This window comes from Salvia splendens, chromosome 12 (genome assembly GCF_004379255.2).
Source record: "Salvia splendens isolate huo1 chromosome 12, SspV2, whole genome shotgun sequence".
Lineage (NCBI taxonomy): Eukaryota > Viridiplantae > Streptophyta > Magnoliopsida > Lamiales > Lamiaceae > Salvia > Salvia splendens.
The window spans coordinates 23,444,503-23,465,882 of NC_056043.1; the positions used below are offsets into that span (position 1 = coordinate 23,444,503).

The 21,380-nt window shown below is 38.1% G+C and overlaps 1 protein-coding gene across 1 annotated transcript; it reads left to right on the forward strand.

Annotated features, from left to right (window-relative positions):
• The first annotated feature begins 6,851 nt into the window (after positions 1-6,851).
• LOC121758343 lies at positions 6,852-7,861 on the forward strand. The gene is made up of 3 exons (XM_042153751.1): positions 6,852-7,147; positions 7,275-7,398; positions 7,503-7,861. The coding sequence occupies exons 1-3, from the start codon at positions 6,852-6,854 to the stop codon at positions 7,563-7,565; spliced, it is 483 nt and encodes a 160-aa protein (XP_042009685.1). The 3' UTR covers positions 7,566-7,861.
• The last annotated feature ends 13,519 nt before the right edge of the window (positions 7,862-21,380 follow it).

Below are 21,380 nucleotides of genomic sequence, written 5' to 3' on the forward strand. Positions count from 1 at the left end.
CTCCTTAGATGACTTAGTGTTTGATACTCCCGGAGCTCCGGAAACTCTCGTTGAAAGGGGGGCAGAGCTGGGGCGTGGCGCCCCCGCGAAGAAGGGCAAGAAGAAGGTCGGCGAGTCGTCGCAGCCGGGTGAGGAGGAGGTACGAAGGAGGTGGACGAACGAGGAGAACTTCGCGCTCTGCAAGGCGTGGGTGAGTGTTTGCGACGATCCTCTCGTTTCGAACGAGCAGAGGATAGTCAACATGTGGGGCAAGATAGCAGCAGCCTACCAGAGATTTTGCCCGGAGGGGAGGCCACACAACGGGGAGGATTGCCGGAAGGCCTGGAACCGAATCAGGGGTGCGGTCTCCCGATTTTCAGGTTTGTACACCAACGCACTCCGCATGATGAGCAGTGGCCAAACAGAGGAGAACTGCAGGAGAATAGCTGAGAAAGTCTTCCCACTGAAAAGGGGTATACAAGGACTTCACCTACTGGAACTGCTATCTTGTGCTGAACGAGTCCGAGAAGTTCCGAGTAGGTGTCGACTTTGGCTGGCCGAAGAAGCAACGACTGAACTACACCGGCGATTTCAGCGGCAGCAGCGGTGGTTCCCACGACCTCCCCGAGACGACGCAGGAGTTCCCCACGTCGCGTTCGGTCGGTGGCCGACCTCTCCCGATGGGGTGCAAGCGCGCTCAGCGGGAGGCGAGGGGGAACGCCGGGGCTTCCCAGGAGGTCCAGTCGGCATTCCCCCTTGGCCAATCCACCGAGGATCTCAAATTCTTCGCTCGCACCCAAACGCGCGCTCAGTTGATCAAGACGATGGCCGAATGGCGGGTGGCGACGGATCCCGTGGAGAAGAGCGTGCTTCAAACCTTGCTCATGAGCCTGCAGGACGAGTTGGAGGCGGCACGGAGGGAGACCGGCGGCGGCGGTGGTGGCGGCGGCGACTGAGGCGGCGACGACGGAGACGATGAGTGAATTGACACTCCTTTTTATTATTGTATTTTTTTTAAAATTAATGTATTTTTTTAAATTATTGTACTTTTTTAAATTTTAATATTATTATTAAACTTTTCCCGTATATGTCTCGTAAATTAAATTTCGTATATTGTGTGATTGTTAATTATTTCATTTTGTATATATTTGTTAATAGTGATGTGTGGTTATTATGTGGCTAGGCTATTGCTGGACTATTTGCTTGTTTTGATGATGTGGCAGGAGGATTTTGAGTGCTGATGATATGGCAGTGGCTAGGCTATGGCTGGGCTATTCCTATTGTGGATGGTCTTAGTAATAATTGTGTTAATTAGTGTGGCCCATGCCCCATAGTGACAGGAGGAGGTCGTGCGAATATTAATGCCAAAATCTAAGTGTATGAAAGTGTAAATCATGAGCATTCCACGTGATCTTCTGACAGAGTGCGGTGGTATGATCACCACGTAGACGTGAACCTTCTTCTACGTGTCAGTCCACCTCGGCACGGCTGCTCGCGACACCTGTTGCGAGTGGCGACGCCGTGCGTGCTGGAAAGGGCGGGGGGTGGTTTTTCAATTTTAATTTTTGAATAAATTCAAAATTCCTATAAATACACCTAGGGATGTCAATGTAGCCCGTAACCCGTGTGCTGGCCCGAATAGCCCGCCAAATTTATAGGGTTAGGGTTGGAAATTTCTAGCCCGATAAAATCAAAACCCGATTAGCCCGCACCTGATTAACCCGCAACCCATTAGGGCCAGACCCGAAAACCCGATGAGCTGGCCCGAAAACCCGATAAAATTTCTATTATTCTATTTTTTTTACTCCTAATTCGACATTTCATTTATTAATATTAACTAAAAAAATAACTTTCAATTTTATATTAAATATACAAATTATATATTGAATTTTTATTAATATAATAATTGATAAATAAATTAAAAACTTCAAATTCACAAAAAAAATATTTAAATTTCTAAAACATGCATTAAAATTCTACGAAATATCTCAAATATTAGTATTTGATCATGTTTATGATTGAGTTTAAGCATATATCTCAAATATATCATAATTAAATGTTTTACATTGTATGAATATTAATAATTTTAATCATTATTTATTGGATTGATCGCATGTTAATATTATCGGTAGCAACCCGCTGGGCTAGCCCGAAACCCGAGCTTTTAGGGTCAGGGCTGAGCTTTTATAACCCGAAAGAAATCACAACCCGATTAGCCCTCACCCGATTGACCCGCAACCCGAGTAGGGTTGGCCCGAAACCCGACGGGCCGGCCCGATTGACATCCCTAAATACACCCTACCCTCATCACCACTTCTTCTTCAGTCTTTCACCTCATCTCTTCCGATCCCCTACCCTTCTCCCTTTCCGCTACGAGATTTACAATTTGTAATTTTATTTTATTAACTAGTATTAAGTACTCCCTTTTTTGTGTTATATTGCCCATGTTTCAGTTTTAAAAGTAAAACAACCAATAGTGTTTGTTAAATGTTTTGCCACCTACACTGTGTTTTATCATCTTCTTAGAAGTTTTATGATTTAGCTGGAACTTTCAATGATAGGAACATTAAAAATCCTACCTTGCTTCACGAAAAAAATAGTGAACTACACAAATTTTAATATAAAATTAGTAAACTAGAAGAAACAATAGTTTAAATATTTATTAGTGAAAAAATTGAGAGAAAAACTTATGATCAATAGATAGAAGCAGTACAAAAGTGCCTCAACTTTAAAAATATAACAATGTGAATTTTGATGGATTTGTAAAGATGACTATTGATAATTGATAGAAGCAGTACAAAAATACCTCAACTTTAAAAATATAACAATGTGAATTTTGATGGATTTGTAAAGATGACTATTGATAGAAGCGGGAAGTGTTATATTGCTAACTCAATATTTAATTGTTATCTATAACTAAATAATAATCATTAGATATTTAAATTAAGGCCTAGATCATTAGCTCCGGAATGTCAGTACGATCAATAAAAACGTTAATAAGGGTATTAAGGTCAATTTACAACAAATTAGTTGTAACTAACTTTTGAAAAATATCTCATAACTTTAAAACACATAAATATCACATAACTTTAAAACACATATAACTTTCTCGATTTAAATTATTTTTTTCACACAACATATATCAAATTAAAGATAATTTCATAAGGATTCTAACGAGATCTCACTTGCATATGTTCCGATGTCAAAATTTGAAAAATAATTCAAAAATTTTCAATTTTTCGTACCGCAACAAATGTGAACATGATATATAAAATATGTCAATATTATACATGTAGAATGTCAATATAAGCAATGTGTTAACATTCTCAAAGCATTGTGTTCATATTTTCAAAACAATATATTGACATTTTCATCCAAAACCCTAATTTGATAGTTTTTTTTATCTTTTTCGATTTAATTAATAAAAATGAAAATTACACGTGGCAAATTATAGATCATAAGCTTTCTAAAATCTCATGGTTTTAAATTAGTTGTAGTTAACAATTAAATGATGAATTAGCAATTGATCCCCTATTAGAAGCAGTACAAAAATACCCAACTTTAAAAATATAACAGTGAATTTTGATGGATTTGTAAAGATGACTCGAAATCTAAAAATTACAAAAAAGTTGAGATTACTGAATGAGTTATCGATGAACAAGTAAAACATAACTATTGGCAAATACATTATTAAAATACTACTAGCAGATTTACTGCTACAATACTAGTGATATTACGATTCTATGCTCTAAATTTGTTATTATCGTTTTATTACTAAATAATGAAAACAAAATTACATGCATATAGCAACTTAAAGACAATTATAACTCTAAAAATCTCATGATCTCTAAATGATTGTAGTTAACATTTTAGGAAGAGTTAGCAATTGTTTACAAGTTTACAACTCACATAGTAGATAGGAAAACATGATAGTACAAACTCTAAATATTGTACAATCCAAACTATGATTTGGACTGTTAGAATATGTAAACAGATGACAAAATAACATCAACAGAAAATATCAGCACAACATCAACGTTGACATTGTGTTGACATTTTTTGTTGATGTTATTTTATCATCTGTTGAGATTTTCTAATGATCCAGATTATAATTTGGAGTTTGTACAATATTTAGAGTTTGTATTTGATTACATCCTATATCATAAATATTTTTCTTTGCTGTCGAAAGTGAGAAGCAATAGAATGATGTTTATCTTTAATTATCGAGATGATCAACTAATTAAAATAGTTAGTTACTAGGATTTGTTTTACATCATGATATTTATTGAGATGGGCAAGAATGAAATGTGATATTGAATATTTGTGGGTAGGTTGCTTCCTAATTCTGGACGGGGAGATGGTTATGTTTGTGTCTCAAGAGTCATGCTTCACTTAAAGCTATTTATTCTCCTCACCCAAATCTCAATTAAATATCCAAATAGAAAAACAATGCATATTGTAGAGAAATCAGAAGTGGTCAAACAATACCCATGTGATAGTTTCTAGTGTGGCCCCATCTTGATTATTACTACATTTTAATTATACATATAGTTAGGGATGTCAATGCAGCCCGCAACCCGTTGGCTGACCCGAATAACCCGCCAAATTTATAGGGTTAGGGTTGAAAATTTCTAGCCCGATAAAATTACAACCCGATTAGCCCGCACCCGATTAACCCGCAACCCGTTAGGGTCAGACCCGAAAACCCGATGGGCTGGCCCGAAAACCCGATAAAATTTCTATTGTTCTATTTGTTTGACTCCGAATTGGACGATTTCATTGATTATTTTTATAATATAGATAACTAAAAAAATAACATTCAATTTTATATTAAACATATAAACTATATATTAAATTTTTATTAATATAATAATAAATAAATAAATTAGAAACTTCTAATTCATTAATAAATATTTAAATTTATAAACATGTTTTAACACATGCTTTAAAATATTTAAATTTATGTTTTATTTTACACAAATATCAAATATTAGTATTTGATCATGTTTGTGTTTGAGTTTAAGTATAAATCTCAAATTTATCATAACTAAATATTTATATTTTATAAATATAACTAATTTTCGTCATTATTTATTGGATTAATCGCATGTTAATTTTATCGGTAGCAACCCGATTAACCCGCTGGGCCAGCCCGAAACCCGAGCGTTTAGGGTTAGGGTTGAACTTTTATAGCCCGAAAAAATCTCAACCCGATTAACCCGCACCCGATTGACCCGCAACCCGAGTAGGGTTGGCCCGAAACCCGGTGGGCCAGCCCGATTGACATCCCTACATATAGTATAATGATATATTGGAGCCTCCTTTATTTTACTTTATTTTAATTTAATTTGGTTGGAGATATGCATGTCATATGTAAATAAGACAGGGGCCTTTACCTCCAAAGTGCATTGAATCCTTCCACCAATAACACATTTCATTTATACACCACTTTCCGGTTTCCCCTAAGGATAATTTTGTTATTCAATTATTTGCAATATCCGCACCCTCATATTTCACACATACACATTAACTACGATAAATGAGTTCTTTGAATTGGGTCAACATCGTTTTATGGCGTATATACGTACAATATATATGGGTGAAAGATCAAAACTTGAATCGATGAAATTACTGAAAAACTGTGTCATTAACTTATACTCCCTCCATCTTACAAGAATATGCATTATTTATTTTTTAGTCCGTCCCACAAGAATATGCATTTTCTAACTTTGGAACTCTTTTCTCTCTAATGAAGTGAGACTCATTCTCCACTAATAATACTTTTTTTTTTCTCTCTATCTCTCTTACTTTACTAATTTTGCATTAAAACCCTGATCGAATCCAAAGTGCATATTCTTTGGGGACGGAGGGAGGGAGTAGTATGAAAATCCCATTACATTGGTAACAAAGTAAAATTGTATACTATGCACGCACAATTAAAGACATTTTAGCAAATTTAGGCGGTAAATCGTTTTTCTATTAGTATCACACGATCGAAAAACTAATCACATTCCTAACAAAATCTCATAAAAAAATCTTTTTCTTTACTCGAAAAAATACGACTTTGTTGGGCTGAATTGAAGAATAGCTGGTAAGGATTAGGCAAGATGGACCTCTCTTTTCTGTTTCTAACAATATTAGCCCCAAAATCAACATGTAAATATAAATGGGCCAACTAGTATAAAACCATGAGAGTCCAATAGTATATACACATACATAAATATTTCCAAACTATAGCACCCTTTTTTCATAAAAGACAAACATAATTTTATTTATTACTTAATTTAATAAATTTTCATAAATGATTAATTTCAGAGTAATATTCGATAGTGAACTTGGATGAACTACAGTTTGTGTTAATTAAATTAAAACAAAATATCTTATTTAGAATCTAAGAATTCTAGGGCCAAAAATTTGGGTCGTTATACAGTTGGGATCTTCATATCTAAACTGCCATCATTTAGCATCCTTAATAGCATTAAAAGTGTCATTTTTTTTTGCAGTGTCTTCAACTAAACAACAAACATAAATATATAATAGTACAAGAATTTATTCTACTGTCTAAACCTTTCATGTAAGAGCTTTATCATGGCTTTAAGTAATCTAAATCGGGGAAGCTTCGAGTTAATCTGAACGCAAAAGAGTTTAATTACCTCACATATGCCACTTAATTAAATTAATCAGAAGAATTAAAGCAAACAAGTAACCTGAGTTGGCATGTTATGACTTACAAATATCTATCCAAAAATGATCAGATTGACACCCACGATTTTCTTATGATTGTGACTCTCACTATTTTTTAATGTAACTCAGGTATAAAAAGTCCAAGCTACCATTACCAACAACTCAGTGTTTGCTTCCAAGCTACAACAATGGCTTTGGCTCATGAAGATGATGATGATGAAGACAATTACTTCTCCAAAAACTATCTGTTTCTGAAAGCAGAAGTTGCAAGCTGGTTTGATTGCCTAAGAATTATACATTCAAAAGATTTAGAGAAGAGAGATTTCTGCAACACTGAGATTGGAGGGGAAGTCACCGGATCTCGATACAGATGGATTGTTTTCATCTCTGTGCTGCTCCAGAAAGCCCTTCTAGAGCATTGGGCTCGAGCTATGCCTCAACTATCCCGCCTTCAATCGCCACTTGCTCTTCAACATTTTCACAGGTTTCCAATTTTAATTTCACCTAACTATTTTTTATTTATTTACGTAATTAATGAAATATGTAGGGAGATTGGTGAAACCGGATAGAGCATTGGCGAAGTTTACGTCGATGGTTGGAAATATTGACAGGAGATGGGATTTGAGGAGACATTATTATGGAAACAAAGCTGCACCATCCATCTCAATAATGGCTTCTGAATTGTCGTATGAAAATGAGTCATTTGCTCGAAATATTGTCACGCATCATTGGCAGGTAAAAATTGGTCACGATTTCATATCTTCTGGGAAACTATAGTTTAATTAAATTAATCCCTTATTAATTATCTGTCTCCTTGTTTTTTATTTGATTTGGTGCAGATGGAATTTATTGGGTTCTTCAAGTTTTGGAATGCTAAGAAAATTAGTTGCCAAGTTAAATAAAGTAAACTATTAGTAGTGTTTAATGCTAAAGGTGAAGTTGATTACCCACTAAAAATTGGGCATTAAATCCTTGATGTTTTGTACGTGCAGTAAATTATACAAATGCATGCTAGTTAAGTGTATTAGTAATTAGACTCCATATGCATGATCTACCGACTTGTAGATGAAAGAAACACTTTATCTATTAAGGTGGTGTTCGGTTTGTAAGATAAAATAATACCAAAATATAATCTAGGATTGAGTTGTGAGATTATTTTAGTTATAGGGGTTAGTTATGACTAATTATCTCATGATTGTTCATTTAGGATTGAGTTGTGGATTGAATCTCATGAACCAAACACACTACAAATTTAATCTCGGATACAATATTGCAAACCAAACACCCTCTAATGGTATAATGCGACATCCTCTAATAATAATTCAATTACTCTTAATTAATTTGGTCGGTTTTATTGATACTTTGAATTTTGAAACAACTAACTTGGTATTTTCCTTGCCCATTAGAATAAACCATGGTGTTTTATGCCTTTTCCAATAAAACATTTCAACTACTATGATAAACAAATACTATAATAAAATATAGTCTGGTGTTTGCTTTGCCTACTAATTGGATAAATAGTTGCTTGTACGTTTCGCAAATTAATATAGTCGCACTTAAAATAATTATATGTATATCGATCCAATTCTAGATGATATATGTGCTTGCTTCACTAACAATTTTTGGTTGGATTCATGTAAAACAATTTTAAGTAAAATGTAATGAAAAGAACATTTCGGATTTAATTACGTACACAATATGGATTTAGATGTTTTCAAATCCGAACCACATTTTATATGCTAACTATGACTAATTCTGGAACGCTAAATTTGAAGATCTAACGTCTATCAAATGCACATGTGACATTCCATATTTTCTAAAATGAATTTGTTTATATTGTTTGAAATTCTTTTTTGCGTATTTTGCAAAACTAACCTCTATTTTATTCAATATGAAATGAATCGGTATATACAACCAAACAGATTTTGCCTGAACTGAAAATTGGGACAGTGTATAATTTATGTTGCCAAAAGTACCCTTATCATAGATCTGCATTCAAATGGAGTATTAGATTATGTGTATGTTTTAATCAGCTCTACCATTAAAATTGTAGATTATGGTGGCGTTCGGTTGCCATGACTAATATCATGAGACTATCCATCTAGGATTAAGTTGTGGGATTATTTTAGTTGGATGGGATGCTATGACTAATTATCATGAGACTATCCATCTAGGATTAAGTTGAATGGTTCAATCTTATGAACCAAACATGATACATATTTAATCATGAGATTTAATCTTGTCAACCGAACACCCACTATGTGTAGGTTTTCCTATAAACTTATGATATTTGCAGATTTTCAAGAAGCGAAGTCCACATATGCAACCATGCTCCGAGACAAAAACCGAATTGTAATAGCATTCAGAGGCACAGAGCCATTCGATGCCGATGTATGGCGAACCGACGTAGACGTCTCCTGGTACGACATCCCCGGCGCCGGCAAAATCCATGTCCGCTTCATGAAAGCCCTCGGCCTCCAGAAATCCACCGGCTGGCCCAAACACGCCCTATCGCCCCCTAAATCATTCGCCTACTAGAGGCTCAAAATCCTAATCCACGAAAACGGGGACGTCAAATTCATATTAACCGGCCACAGCCTCGGAGGGGCGTTAGCCATTTTGTTTGTCGGAATTCTGGCCATGCACGAGGAGGAATATTTGCTGAGGAGGTTGGAAGGAGTGTACACATTTGGGCAGCCAAAGGTGGGGAATGAGCTATTTGGGGAGTACATTAAGCAAAAATTGAAGTTGAATGATATAAGTATTTTAGGTATGTGTATTGCAATGATGTGGTGCCTAGATTGCCTTATGATGAGAAAGCATTCTTGTTCAAGCATTTTGGGAGTTGTTTATGTTGAAATTTGGCAAAATATTTGCCATCCCACATCGGTGGGGAGTAGATAGTTTGGGGGTGTGGCTTCCTATAAAAGGAGCTCACCCCCCATTTTGTAACACATCCCCAAATATTGTATTCTTTTCTCCGTCTAAATATAAGCGGGCTCTGCAGAGGGTGCTCGGAGACGCAGGCAATTTGGCCGAACTCCGTTATCAAAGTTTCGGGTGTGTTCTTTTTTTATTAATTATTTTGTTCCGCATTTATTTCTGGGTTTATTTTCTGTTGGGATATTGTATTCAATATTATTTGCGGGTTTGGTAGTAGTGTTTTGTACGGTTATTTTGGGTGTTTTTATATTGTGATAAATACACCTACTGATAAATTCTGTTAGGAATCTGGTATTTAAGAGGGACAGTGTCCCCGCCAGTCTTTCCAAAGAATTTATTTGGAGAAGTAGTTTTATCGAGTAGACCACATTGGGTTAACTCTGAAATTACTGAATCGGTTCATTTCACTATTTGAGAGAAAATACCCGGTTTTCTCAACAAGTGGTATCAGAGCCAAAGGTTCGTCCTTGGTTCTGTTTGTTTGTAATATTGAATACTTTATTTTGAGTCTATAATGGCGGATAATGATCAAGAAAACAAGGCTAGTTCTTCGTCATCGTGGTCGAGGTTTCCACTGTCAAATATGAAATTGACGGTGGAGATATTTGACGGTACTGGCCATTTTGGTATGTGGCAGAGGGAGGTTCTAGACTCTCTTTTCCAGCAGGGTCTTGACATTGCCATTGAAGAAAAGAAACCAGAAGATATAGATGATAAAGATTGGAGTACCATAAATCGGTTAGCTTGTGGAACAATTCGGTCGTGTCTGTCCAGGGAGCAGAAGTATGCCGTCAAGAATGAGACTTCTGCACATAGATTGTGGAAGACATTGGAGGACAAATTTCTGAAGAAGAGTGGTCAGAATAAGCTCCTTATGAAGAAAAGGTTGTTCCGATTTGAATACCGACCAGGTACCACTATGAATGAACACATTACTTTGTTTAACCAATTAGTAGCAGACCTACTAAATTTAGATGTGAAATTTGAGGATGAGGATCTGGCATTGATGTTGTTGTCGTCTCTACCTGATGAATTTCAACATCTGGAGACCACATTACTCCACGGTAAAGAGAATGTGTCTTTAGATACTGTATGTTCTGCTTTGTATAGTCATGAATTGCGAAAGGCGGATAAAATGAAAGGCAAAGCAGTTACAGATGAAGCATTAGTGGTAAGAGGTCGTCAACAAGGCCGATCAAAGGAGAGAAGAGGAAGGTCCAAATCGAAAAGGCGAGTTGCCAAAGATGAGTGTGCTTTCTGTTATGAGAAAGGACATTGGAAGAAAGACTGCCCAAAGTTGAAGAAGAAAGAAAAGGCTTCGCAAGATCCAAATGTTGTTGAATGCAAAAATGATGCGGAGTCAGATTGTTCTTTGACGGTACACCTTCAACATCGCATCCAGACGAGTGGATATTGGATTCAGGTTGCACCTATCATATGTGTCCCATCAGGGAGTGGTTCTTTGATTTTGAAGAACTCAATGGCGGACTTGTTTACATGGGGAATGACAGTCCATGTAAGACAGCCGGGATAGGCTCAATCAAGCTACGGAATCAGGATGGATCCACCAGAAATTTGAAGGATGTGTGGTACGTGCCCCAGTTGAAGAAGAATCTCATCTCATTGGGGGCCCTAGAATCTAAAGGCCTAGTTGTGATGATGCGAGATGGAATTCTTAAAGCAACTTCAGGAGCATTGGTGATGCTGAAAGGTGTGAGGAAGAACAATTTGTATTACTACCAAGGTAGTACAGTTGTTGGGAACTTCGAGTAATAAGAAGGATGCAGAGGCGACGAAGCTTTGGCATTTGTGATTGGGACATGCTGGTGAGAGATCATTGCAAATTCTCGCCAAGCAAGGATTATTGAAAGGTACGAAGTCTTGCAAATTAGAGTTTTGCGAGCATTGTGTTCTGGGAAAACAACGAAGAGTGAAATTTGGCACTGCAATCCATAATACGAAGGGAATTCTGGATTACGTGCACTCAGATGTGTGGGGACCTGCCAAGACTCCGTCACTTGGAGGTAGACACTATTTTGTCACTTTTGTTGATGATTTTTCCAGGAGAGTTTGGGTGTACACTATGAAGAGCAAAAATGAAGTCCTTGAGATTTTTCTGAAATGGAAAGCTTAAGTTGAAAATCAGATGGGGAGGAAGATCAAGGTTTTCCGATCTGACAACGGTGGAGAATACAAGAGTGATCCTTTCCAAGATATATGTCAGGAGTGTGGCATAGTTCGGCACTTCACAGTGAGAAATACACCACAGCAGAATGGAGTGTCAGAGCGTATGAATCGAACACTAGTGGAGAAAGTTCGTTGTATGCTGTCTAATGCTGGGCTAGACAGAAAATTTTGGGCTGAGGCCATCACATACGCTCAACACATTGTCAATCGTTTGCCATGTTCTGCCATTGATGGCAAGACTCCTTTAGATGTATGGTCCGGTAAACCTGCAACTGATTATGATTCTTTGCGTATTTTTGGTTCTATTGCATATTATCATGTGACTGAGCCAAAATTGGATCCACGTGCAAAGAAGACTTTGTTTATGGGTTTCAGTGCTGGTGTTAAAGGATATCGGTTATGGTGTTTGGAGTCTAAGAAGACGATTGTAAGTATGGATGTTACCTTTGATGAATCTTCCATGTTGAATAAGGTAAATCCAAATAGTAGTGATACTTCGCAGCAGGTGGAGTATACACCGAAGCAGGTGGAGTTCGAAGAAGCAGTTGTGATCCCAACTACGAACACCACAAATGACTCTCCTAAGGAAGAAGAAGAGTCAGATGATGAAGAGGTTCCACCCCAAGAACCTTCGCAGCAATCAGAGCCAATTGCAGTCAGGCGAACAAGGCGGGAAAATAAGAAACCTGCTCGATTTGCGGATATGGTAGCATATGCGCTTCCAGTTGTTGATGATGTTCCATGTATCTTTTCGAAAGCTATTGAAAGTTCAGAAAGCGATGGTTGGAAAGGTGCTTTGGAAGAAGAGATGCAATCTCTTTAGAAGAACAAGACGTGGAAGCTGATGCCATTGCCGAAAGGCAAGAAGGCAATTGGATGTAAATGGGTTTTTGCAAAGAAAGAAGGATTTCCTGACAAAGATGATGTTCGCTACAAAGCAAGATTGGTAGCTAAAGGCTACGCCCAGAAGGAGGGAATTGATTACAATGAGGTATTTTCTCATGTTGTTAAACATTCCTCAATTAGAATTTTGTTGGCTTTGGTAGCGCAGTTGAATTTGGAGCTAGCTCAACTTGATGTGAAGACCGCGTTTTTACACAGTGATCTGAAGGAGGAAATCTATATGACCCAACCGGAGGGATTCAAGGTTGTTGGTAAAGAAAATTGGGTTTGCAAATTGTACAAATCGTTGTATGGATTGAAGCAGTCTTCAAGACAGTGGTACAAACGGTTTGACAAATTTATGAAGGATCAGATGCACACAAGAAGCAAATACGACCACTTTGTGTATTTGCGCATACTTCAAGATGGTTCATACATCTACCTACTCTTATATGTTGATGATATGCTGATAGCATCAAAGAGCCAAGTTGAAATTGACAGATTGAAGGCTCAGTTGAGTAAAGAGTTCGAGATGAAGGATTTGGGGGAAGACAAGAAGATTCTCGGTATGGAGATTACAAGAGATAAAGAGGGAGGCAAGCTTTGGCTGACACAGAAGCAGTATTTGATCAAAGTACTACAGCGTTTTGGTGTAAATGATGATTCCAAATCTGTAAGTATCCCACCTGCTCCTCATTTGAAACTTAGTTCTCAGTTATCTCCAAAAACGGAAGATGAACGAAAATATATGGCGAAAGTTCCCTATGCTAACGCAGTTGGAAGCTTGATGTATGCAATGGTGTGTACAAGACCAGACATTTCACAGGCCGTTGGTATTGTGAGCAGATACATGCATGATCCAGGAAAAGGTCATTGGCAAGCTATGAAATGGATTCTACGGTATATCAAATATACTGTAGATATTGGTTTGTTGTTTGAGCAGGATAAATCACTTGGTCATTTTGCAGTTGGATATTGTGATTCCGACTATGCTGGTGATTTGGATAAGCGAAGATCTACTACTGGCTATTTATTCACTTTAGCAAGTGCGCCAGTTAGTTGGAAGTCTACCTTGCAGTCAACGGTAGCTTTGTCTACGACAGAGGCAGAGTACATGGCCATTACTGAAGCTGTGAAGGAGGCAATTTGGCTTCATGGGTTGATGAAAGAATTGGGTGTTGGTCAGAAATAACTTGAAGTATATTCTGACAGCCAGAGTGCTATTCATTTAGCAAAGAATCAGGTCTTTCATGCAAGGACGAAACACATTGATGTTCGCTATCATTTTGTGCGGGAAATTCTCGAAGAAGAGGAAATTGTCATCCGAAAGGTTCCAACTTTGGAGAATCCTGCAGATATGTTGACCAAGGTGGTGACGAGAGCCAAGTTTGAACATTGTTTGGACTTGGTTAATATTCTGCGATTTGGAGCTGGCGCTTGACTGCGCCAATATGAAGGCACCGTGAGTCGTTTGTTTAGATGGAGAAGATTCTTGTTCGGTGGGACTTGAAATTTTGCCAAGGTGGAGATTTGTTGAAATTTGGCAAAATATTTGCCATCCCACATCGGTGGAGAGTAGATAGTTTGGGGGTGTGGCTTCCTATAAAAGGAGCTCACCCCCCATTTTGTAACACATCCCCAAATATTGTATTCTCTTCTCCGTCTAAATATAAGCGGGCTCTGCAGAGGGTGCTCGGAGACGTAGGCAATTTGGCCGAACTCCGTTATCAAAGTTTCGGGTGTGTTCTTTCTTTATTATTTATTTTGTTCCGCATTTATTTCTGGGTTTATTTTCTGTTGGGATATTGTATTCAATATTATTTGCGGGTTTGGTAGTAGTGTTTTTTGCGGTTCTTTTGAGTGTTTTTATATTGTGATAAATACACCGACTGATAAATTTTGTTAGGAATCTGGTATTTAAGAGGGACAGTGTCCCCGCCAGTCTTTCCAAAGAATTTATTTGGAGAAGTAGTTTTATCGAGTAGACCCCATTGGGTTAACTCTGAAATTACTGAATCAGTTTATTTCACTATTTGAGAGAAAATTACCCGGTTTTCTCAACAGTTTATACTTCAATAGCTGCTACAAGGGCAAGGTGAAGACTAATACTACATAAAATCATGAGCTATATTTTCTTGGCATTTCAATCTGACATAAGTTTTGTATTTATGACGATCGCAGGTTCTTGAAGATGAGGCCGACGACAACTACTTCTCGCTGCTGTACGTTGTACCCAAGGTTTTGAACACGGTTTACGAGCTTGTAAGGGGTTTCATATTACCTTGGATAAAGGGGGAGGAGTATAGAGAAGGATGGTTTATGACATTGTTTAGGGTAACAGCCTTGATTACCCCAGGTTTAACCAATCATTTTCCACTAGATTATGATAATGCCACTTGATTACAAAAACCTGGGCTTGTTCATTTAAGCTAAACTCAAATAGCCCATGCATATATGGAGATAAATAATGAAATTATGTACTAGTGTTATTAATCAATAAATATTCCTCTTGACAATGTATACATTGTAAATTCAGGATACATATACATACAATCATACAGTACAAGCTTACAACATTAACTTGTGCATCCTCATTTCCAGCAACAAATTAATATGTTTCCAAAGCCAAAACGACTCCGTCAGAGCATCCTCTCGTCTGCATCATGATCGAAACAAATATAATTTCAAGCACAATTCAAGACGTGTAACACATCACAGAATTCGTATAATCTGAATCAAAAATTTTGGAGTACCTGATATTATGAATTTCATCGAACACAAAGATAATGCATTAAAAGGCATGACAGGTGAAGCATCCACTCAATGAACTAACTGGTCGCGTCCTTCGAAAGGATAATGCACTCTCCGAGTGTCTCACCATTTGGCTGGTGGTCTGGCTGACCATCAATGAACCTCTCATTTCCTGGGCCTTCTTTTGCACGGATGTCAGTTTCTTAATTATTTTGTCCATGGACGATGACCTCTTCTTTTCCAATTTCATCTAATCCATTTATAAAACCAATCAGCTCATTCGAGTCTTTTCCATCGGTCATAATCTATTGTTCATATCGCTGAGCGTGAACTTTGAATATACACATTACACACACCATCACTATAATCATAATGGATCTATATTGTGAAAACTTAATTGCATAATTTATATGTTCACCCAAATAAATATTGGAAGTGGATCATACAAGAACTTTTTCTAGTGTAGGAACACCAAACCTATCTGGTTTATATTTGTTCAGTTGTCATGAACTGAAATAATATTGTGATAAGCATTATAGGAGTATAGAAAAGCATTTTCATAATCAAAGTTTTATATTCATAAGAAATACATTATCGGTTACAAAAGAAAGCATAGTTCCCTTATTCCAACGGGAGGGCTGTCCCTGCCAGAACCCAGCATATATTTATAAATCAAACAAGCGGCAAGCACAATTACAGTATATAATATATCTACAAGTAAAGAAGCTGGAAATGAGCAGTTATAGCAAACGAGCAAGAAAAAACGGAAAATGTGTACCTCGAGTCTTCTTATTGCAGCCTCGGCTTTTGCTTTATGCAGATTCTCCCATGCAGTAATTTTGGCTTCCTCCCTCTGAATCCTGAAACAGGGTAGTAATCTAGTTGAATGGCTGACCAATGACCATACATTTTATCTATGTTGGCTTGGCATTGAATATCAATGCCTCTATTGGCAGCATAATCATGTTTAATGAGAAGAGGTTGATTAACTAGGTGTCAGAAAAAATCTTGAAGCAATATTGTAACTTAATGAAAAGAGAAAGCATGGAGAATGGATCAATGGTATGAAAAATAATCGAATCAGCATAAATCGATGAGTAACACAAGAAATAAGCGCTCAATCATTTCCTAGATAATCCACAACAACCATTTTGTCAGAATAAGCGCTCTAATAAATCTTTTGTTTTCTTATAGTTTCAATGCTGAGTTCTTAATTTCTGTTACGATCTTTCGTCGTGATCGCCCTATCTTTGACCGTAACTTCTCATACACACGCAATATCACCAACTCGAGCTAAGAATAACGAATAGGAATTATATTGATCGAAGAATGTCACACTTACAACGCAAGGAAATCGGATAGGAACCAATAGGAGCTGTAGATCCACGATCTACAGCTAACATGAACAACACACACACAATTTTCAACAACACAAATGAGCTAGCTTCACTCTTATTTATACTTATTTCTCCCGCGCTAAACTTCATATATCCACGTCAACTCCACGTCAGCGTAAGCATGTGTATGTCACGTGATGATTGCCAGCTGGCTTGAGTTAGTTACACAGCAACTAACTCCTAACTCCCAACGGTAATTTCCCACGGCTTCATTTTGTAGCTCGTCATCTTGTGTTGCATGCATTTTACGCATGAATGATCATGCATGCAACAATACCCCCCACTTAAGGTTCCTTGTCCTCAAGGAACCAAGGAAAACGCTCTTTAATTACGTCAGCGAATTCCCAAGAAGCATCGGCAGGGGATCTATCTTTCCAATGGATCAGCCTTTTTGTAACCGCTTGATTGTGTCGCTTCACCATTTTTCTATCCAAAATAGCTTGCGGTATAGCATCATTGATATGAGATATAGTTGGTAGATCCGAAATAGGCCCGAGAGGAGGTGCAGCGGGCTTCAGTAAGGAAACATGAAAGAAATCATGTATAGTAGCCGATGAGGGTAAATTCAGCTTATAAGCTACCTTCCCCATTCTATCCACGATCTGATATGGTCCAAAAAACTTAGCTTCGAACTTGTGGTGTTTGCCTCGAATAGATTTCTGTCTATAGTCTTGAAGCTTAAGCCAAACCTGTTGAAAAGATAACTTGAAGTGTCCCAAGTATGTTGGGAAGAGAATGTGTGGAGTCCCAACTTGTTGGGAAGAGAATAACATTTATAATGTGGAGTTCCAATAAGTATAGTTCCTAGGTATATTTATATGGAGAGTCCTATAAATACCTATCTACTCTGTATCAATAACAACAATTCAAATCAATAAAATGTAGTCTTCAAGAGTTCTTCAATTTTATTTTCCGCATTTTACTTTTCAACATGGTATCGGAGCAGGGTCGATCCTTGCATGGATCGATCTGTCTCTATGAAAAAAAAATGCGTAGTTGAATATGTGTTCATCCTAAACCCCAAAATCTCAAAAAAAAAAAAAAACAAATTCAAGCCTTCTATCGACCGAAGAAATTAATTTTTCAGCCACTCTCTACTCAACTCCAAAGCCATAGCATGAGCCAAACCTCCCTCAAACAAGATAGGAATCTGGTACTCGAAACAGAAAGACAAGATTTTCTAACTCTGGTGTTACAGAGGATAGTCTAGATCCTTTTAAACACAATAAACGGAAGAAGAGAATTCGAGGAATCGTCTGGCGAGGGGGAGGCGACAGCCACTGCCAAACTATTCATCGCGCGTAGAAGAATGCCGAGAAGAGAGCACGAGAGTGTATACCACCGAAAGAAGAGCTTGAGGCTGTCGAGAAGAGAGCACGAGAGTGTATACCACCAAGGAATCAAGAGTTTCCGAGATGGAGACGCCAAAAGGAAAAGAGTTCATTGCTGGTCACTGATTGAGCGTCGCCGCCCTGCTGCCGTCAAGAGAAGAAATCAGCGGAAGAATCCTCAGTTTGTCCGGCCGAGGGGGAGAATAAGTATCCGATCGAACAACCCAGTCTCCAAATTTATGTTGCCCGAGAAGACAAAAAAGACCGCCGGAGAAGACGAGTGAATGGCGTGGGGTAGACATAAGGGCGCCTAGAAGAATGCTGAAAAGAGAGCAGCGAAAGCTGCCCGTAGAATATGGACCGCCAGGAAGAGCGAGGCAGTGATCGAGCAGATGCCGTCAAGAAAGCCGTGCCGAAAATGGAGAAAAGCTGGCCAGCCCTGATGAGAGAGGAGAAGCTACTGCCAGGAGAGGCTGCGAACATATATAATAGCATCCGGGCCGAGGGGGAGATAGCAGCAACTGCCTCACGATTCATAGCATCCGGCATCATGAGTTACCGCTGATGGAGATCGTGGCTTCACGGCAAGAAAAGAATATATATGTCCCATTCTCAATCTTGGATAGAATCTTGACATGACTGTTGAGATAACTGGGTGAGAAAGGTGTGGGTCAGTGCTGAAATCAGATATACTACAAAAATTGCTTGCTACCTTTCTTGCCAGATTGTGGAGCTCTTAAGAGACTTGATCAGGAAACCATCCATTCTGACAAGCACTCTTGACAGAAATCATCAGAACCATAATAGCTGCTTGCGTTGAGGCATCATTTTTTCATTTGGCTCACCTGCTTTACCAGAGAAGTGAATAAGCAAACGATCGATGGCAGCAGAAATTCGGAGGAATGAGAAGAAGAAAAGTCGAAAGGGCGAGAGCAGAAGCTCGTCGAGATGTCTTTCATGCAAAGGGTGGAGCCAACCAGAAGTGTCCGGCGATTACTTGTCGGAGTTGCCGTCGCAGAACGAAAAGAGAAACAGAAAAGAAAACGAGGCACTGTTTGACCGCCCTCAATATAGGGTTTTCACAAAAAGAAGAAAAATGGGCAAATTGGGCTAGCGTTGGGCTCAAGAAAGCTAAAAATTGAAAATTGAAAGAATATGGGTTCATTGTATTTGAGCGGAATGGGCCAAGAAAGGCATTCCAAAATTAAGCTTTGGGCTGCAAATTAAAATCAGTCCAAAGACGAGTAAGCTCCTCGACACGAGTAAAAACTGTCAGTAAAAAAGAAAGCTCCTCGATACGAGTAAAAACTGTCAGTCACAAAAAAAAATTATTTGGCTCCTGGATACGAGCTAAAACTGTCTAAGATGGCTCCTAGGTACTAGCAAAAACTATCTAAGATGGCTCCTTGACACGAGTTAAAACTGCCAATCAAAAAATTGAAGAGCTCTATGACACGAGTTAAAACTGTCAACAGAAAATTGAAGAAACTCCTTGAAAATAGCCTAAACTTTCAATGAAAAAACGAAGAAGCTCCTTGAAACGAGCCTAAACTTTCAATGAAAAAAAAACTCTTTGATACGAGTATAAACTATCAATGATGAATTGAAGAAGCTCTATGATACGAGCATAAACTGTCAATAAAAAGTGAATGACTCCTGAATACGAGTATAAACTATTTATCAAAGTGAAGATCGTGCAAGTTAAGTGTCGAAAAAACTCGATACTTAACTTGAGGGGGAGTGTTGGAAAGATAACTTGAAGTGTCCCAAGTATGTTGGGAAGAGAATGCGTGGAGTCCCAACTTGTTGGGAAGAGAATAACGTTTATAATGTGGAGTTCCAATAAGTATAGTTCCTAGGTATATTTATATGGAGAGTCCTATAAATACCTATCTACTCTGTATCAATAACAACAATTCAAATCAATAAAATGTAGTCTTCAAGAGTTCTTCAATTTTATTTTCCGCATTTTACTTTTCAACAAAACCCAATCACCAATCTGAAACTCTCTGTCAAAACGATGAAGATCAGCTTGTTTCTTCATTCTTGCAGCAGCTTTCTCAATATTTCTCTTTAATATGACAATCATCTCCTCTCTGTCTCTCAAAGCAATGTCAACAACTTCAATCTCTGAATCTCCAGGTAAGTATGGTACATGTAAAGGGGGTGGAAAACCATATAATGCTTCAAAGGGGGTCATCCGAATGCTAGAGTGATAAGTCGTGTTGTACCAATATTCGGCTAGTCCCAGCCATTGAACCCAAGAATGTGGTTTCTCTCCCATAGAACATCTCAAATAGCATTGCAAACATCTATTAACAACCTCAGATTGTCCATCGGTCTCAGGGTGATAGGCTGTAGAATATAGCAGATCCACACCCAATAAAGCCATAAACTCCTTCCAGAAAGCTCCCACAAACACAGCACCTCGATCACTTACAATTTTAGCAGGCATGCCATGTAATTTGAAAACAAAATCCATGAATATTTCTGCTACTCTCTTGGCTGTAAATGGATGGGACAAAGCCATGAAATGAGCATACTTACTCAACCGGTCTACCACCACAAATATAGTGTCTTTCCCATGTGAAGTAGGTAAAGCCTCTATGAAATCCATAGTGATATCAGTAAAAATTGCAGCAAGCATAGGCAGGGGTTGAAATAATCCAGCAGGGGAAGTAGTGCTTGGTTTATATCTTTGACAAGTCACACACATCCTCACAAATTCTTTAACATCCTTCATCATTTTAGGCCAATAACACAAGGCAGAGATCCTCTTGTAAGTTCCCAACACACCCGAGTGGCCAGCTGTTGCAGACTCATGGAATATAGCTAGAATTTTGGCCTTCAAGAACACATCATTTCCAACTACAAGTCTGCCATTTCTCCTTAACTCACCATTTTTCCAGCTGAATTTAGGGTGAGAAGTAGTATCAGTCTGTTTTGCATTCAAAATTAATTGAATTTGTTGATCTGCTTTCCAAGATTCCTTAATCTGCTCAATTAATTCCAAGGGAATTATAAGAGAAGTCAGAGCAAATATCATAGACTCTGGCACCCTAGATAATGCATCAGCCACTGCATTATCACATCCCTTCTTGTACCTTATCTCATAATCGAATTGCATAAGTTTTGTCATCCAAGCTTGTTGAGTTGGAGTTGTCAACTTCTGCTCAACCAAATATTTGAGGCTCTGATGATCAGTTAGGATTATAAACTTCCTACA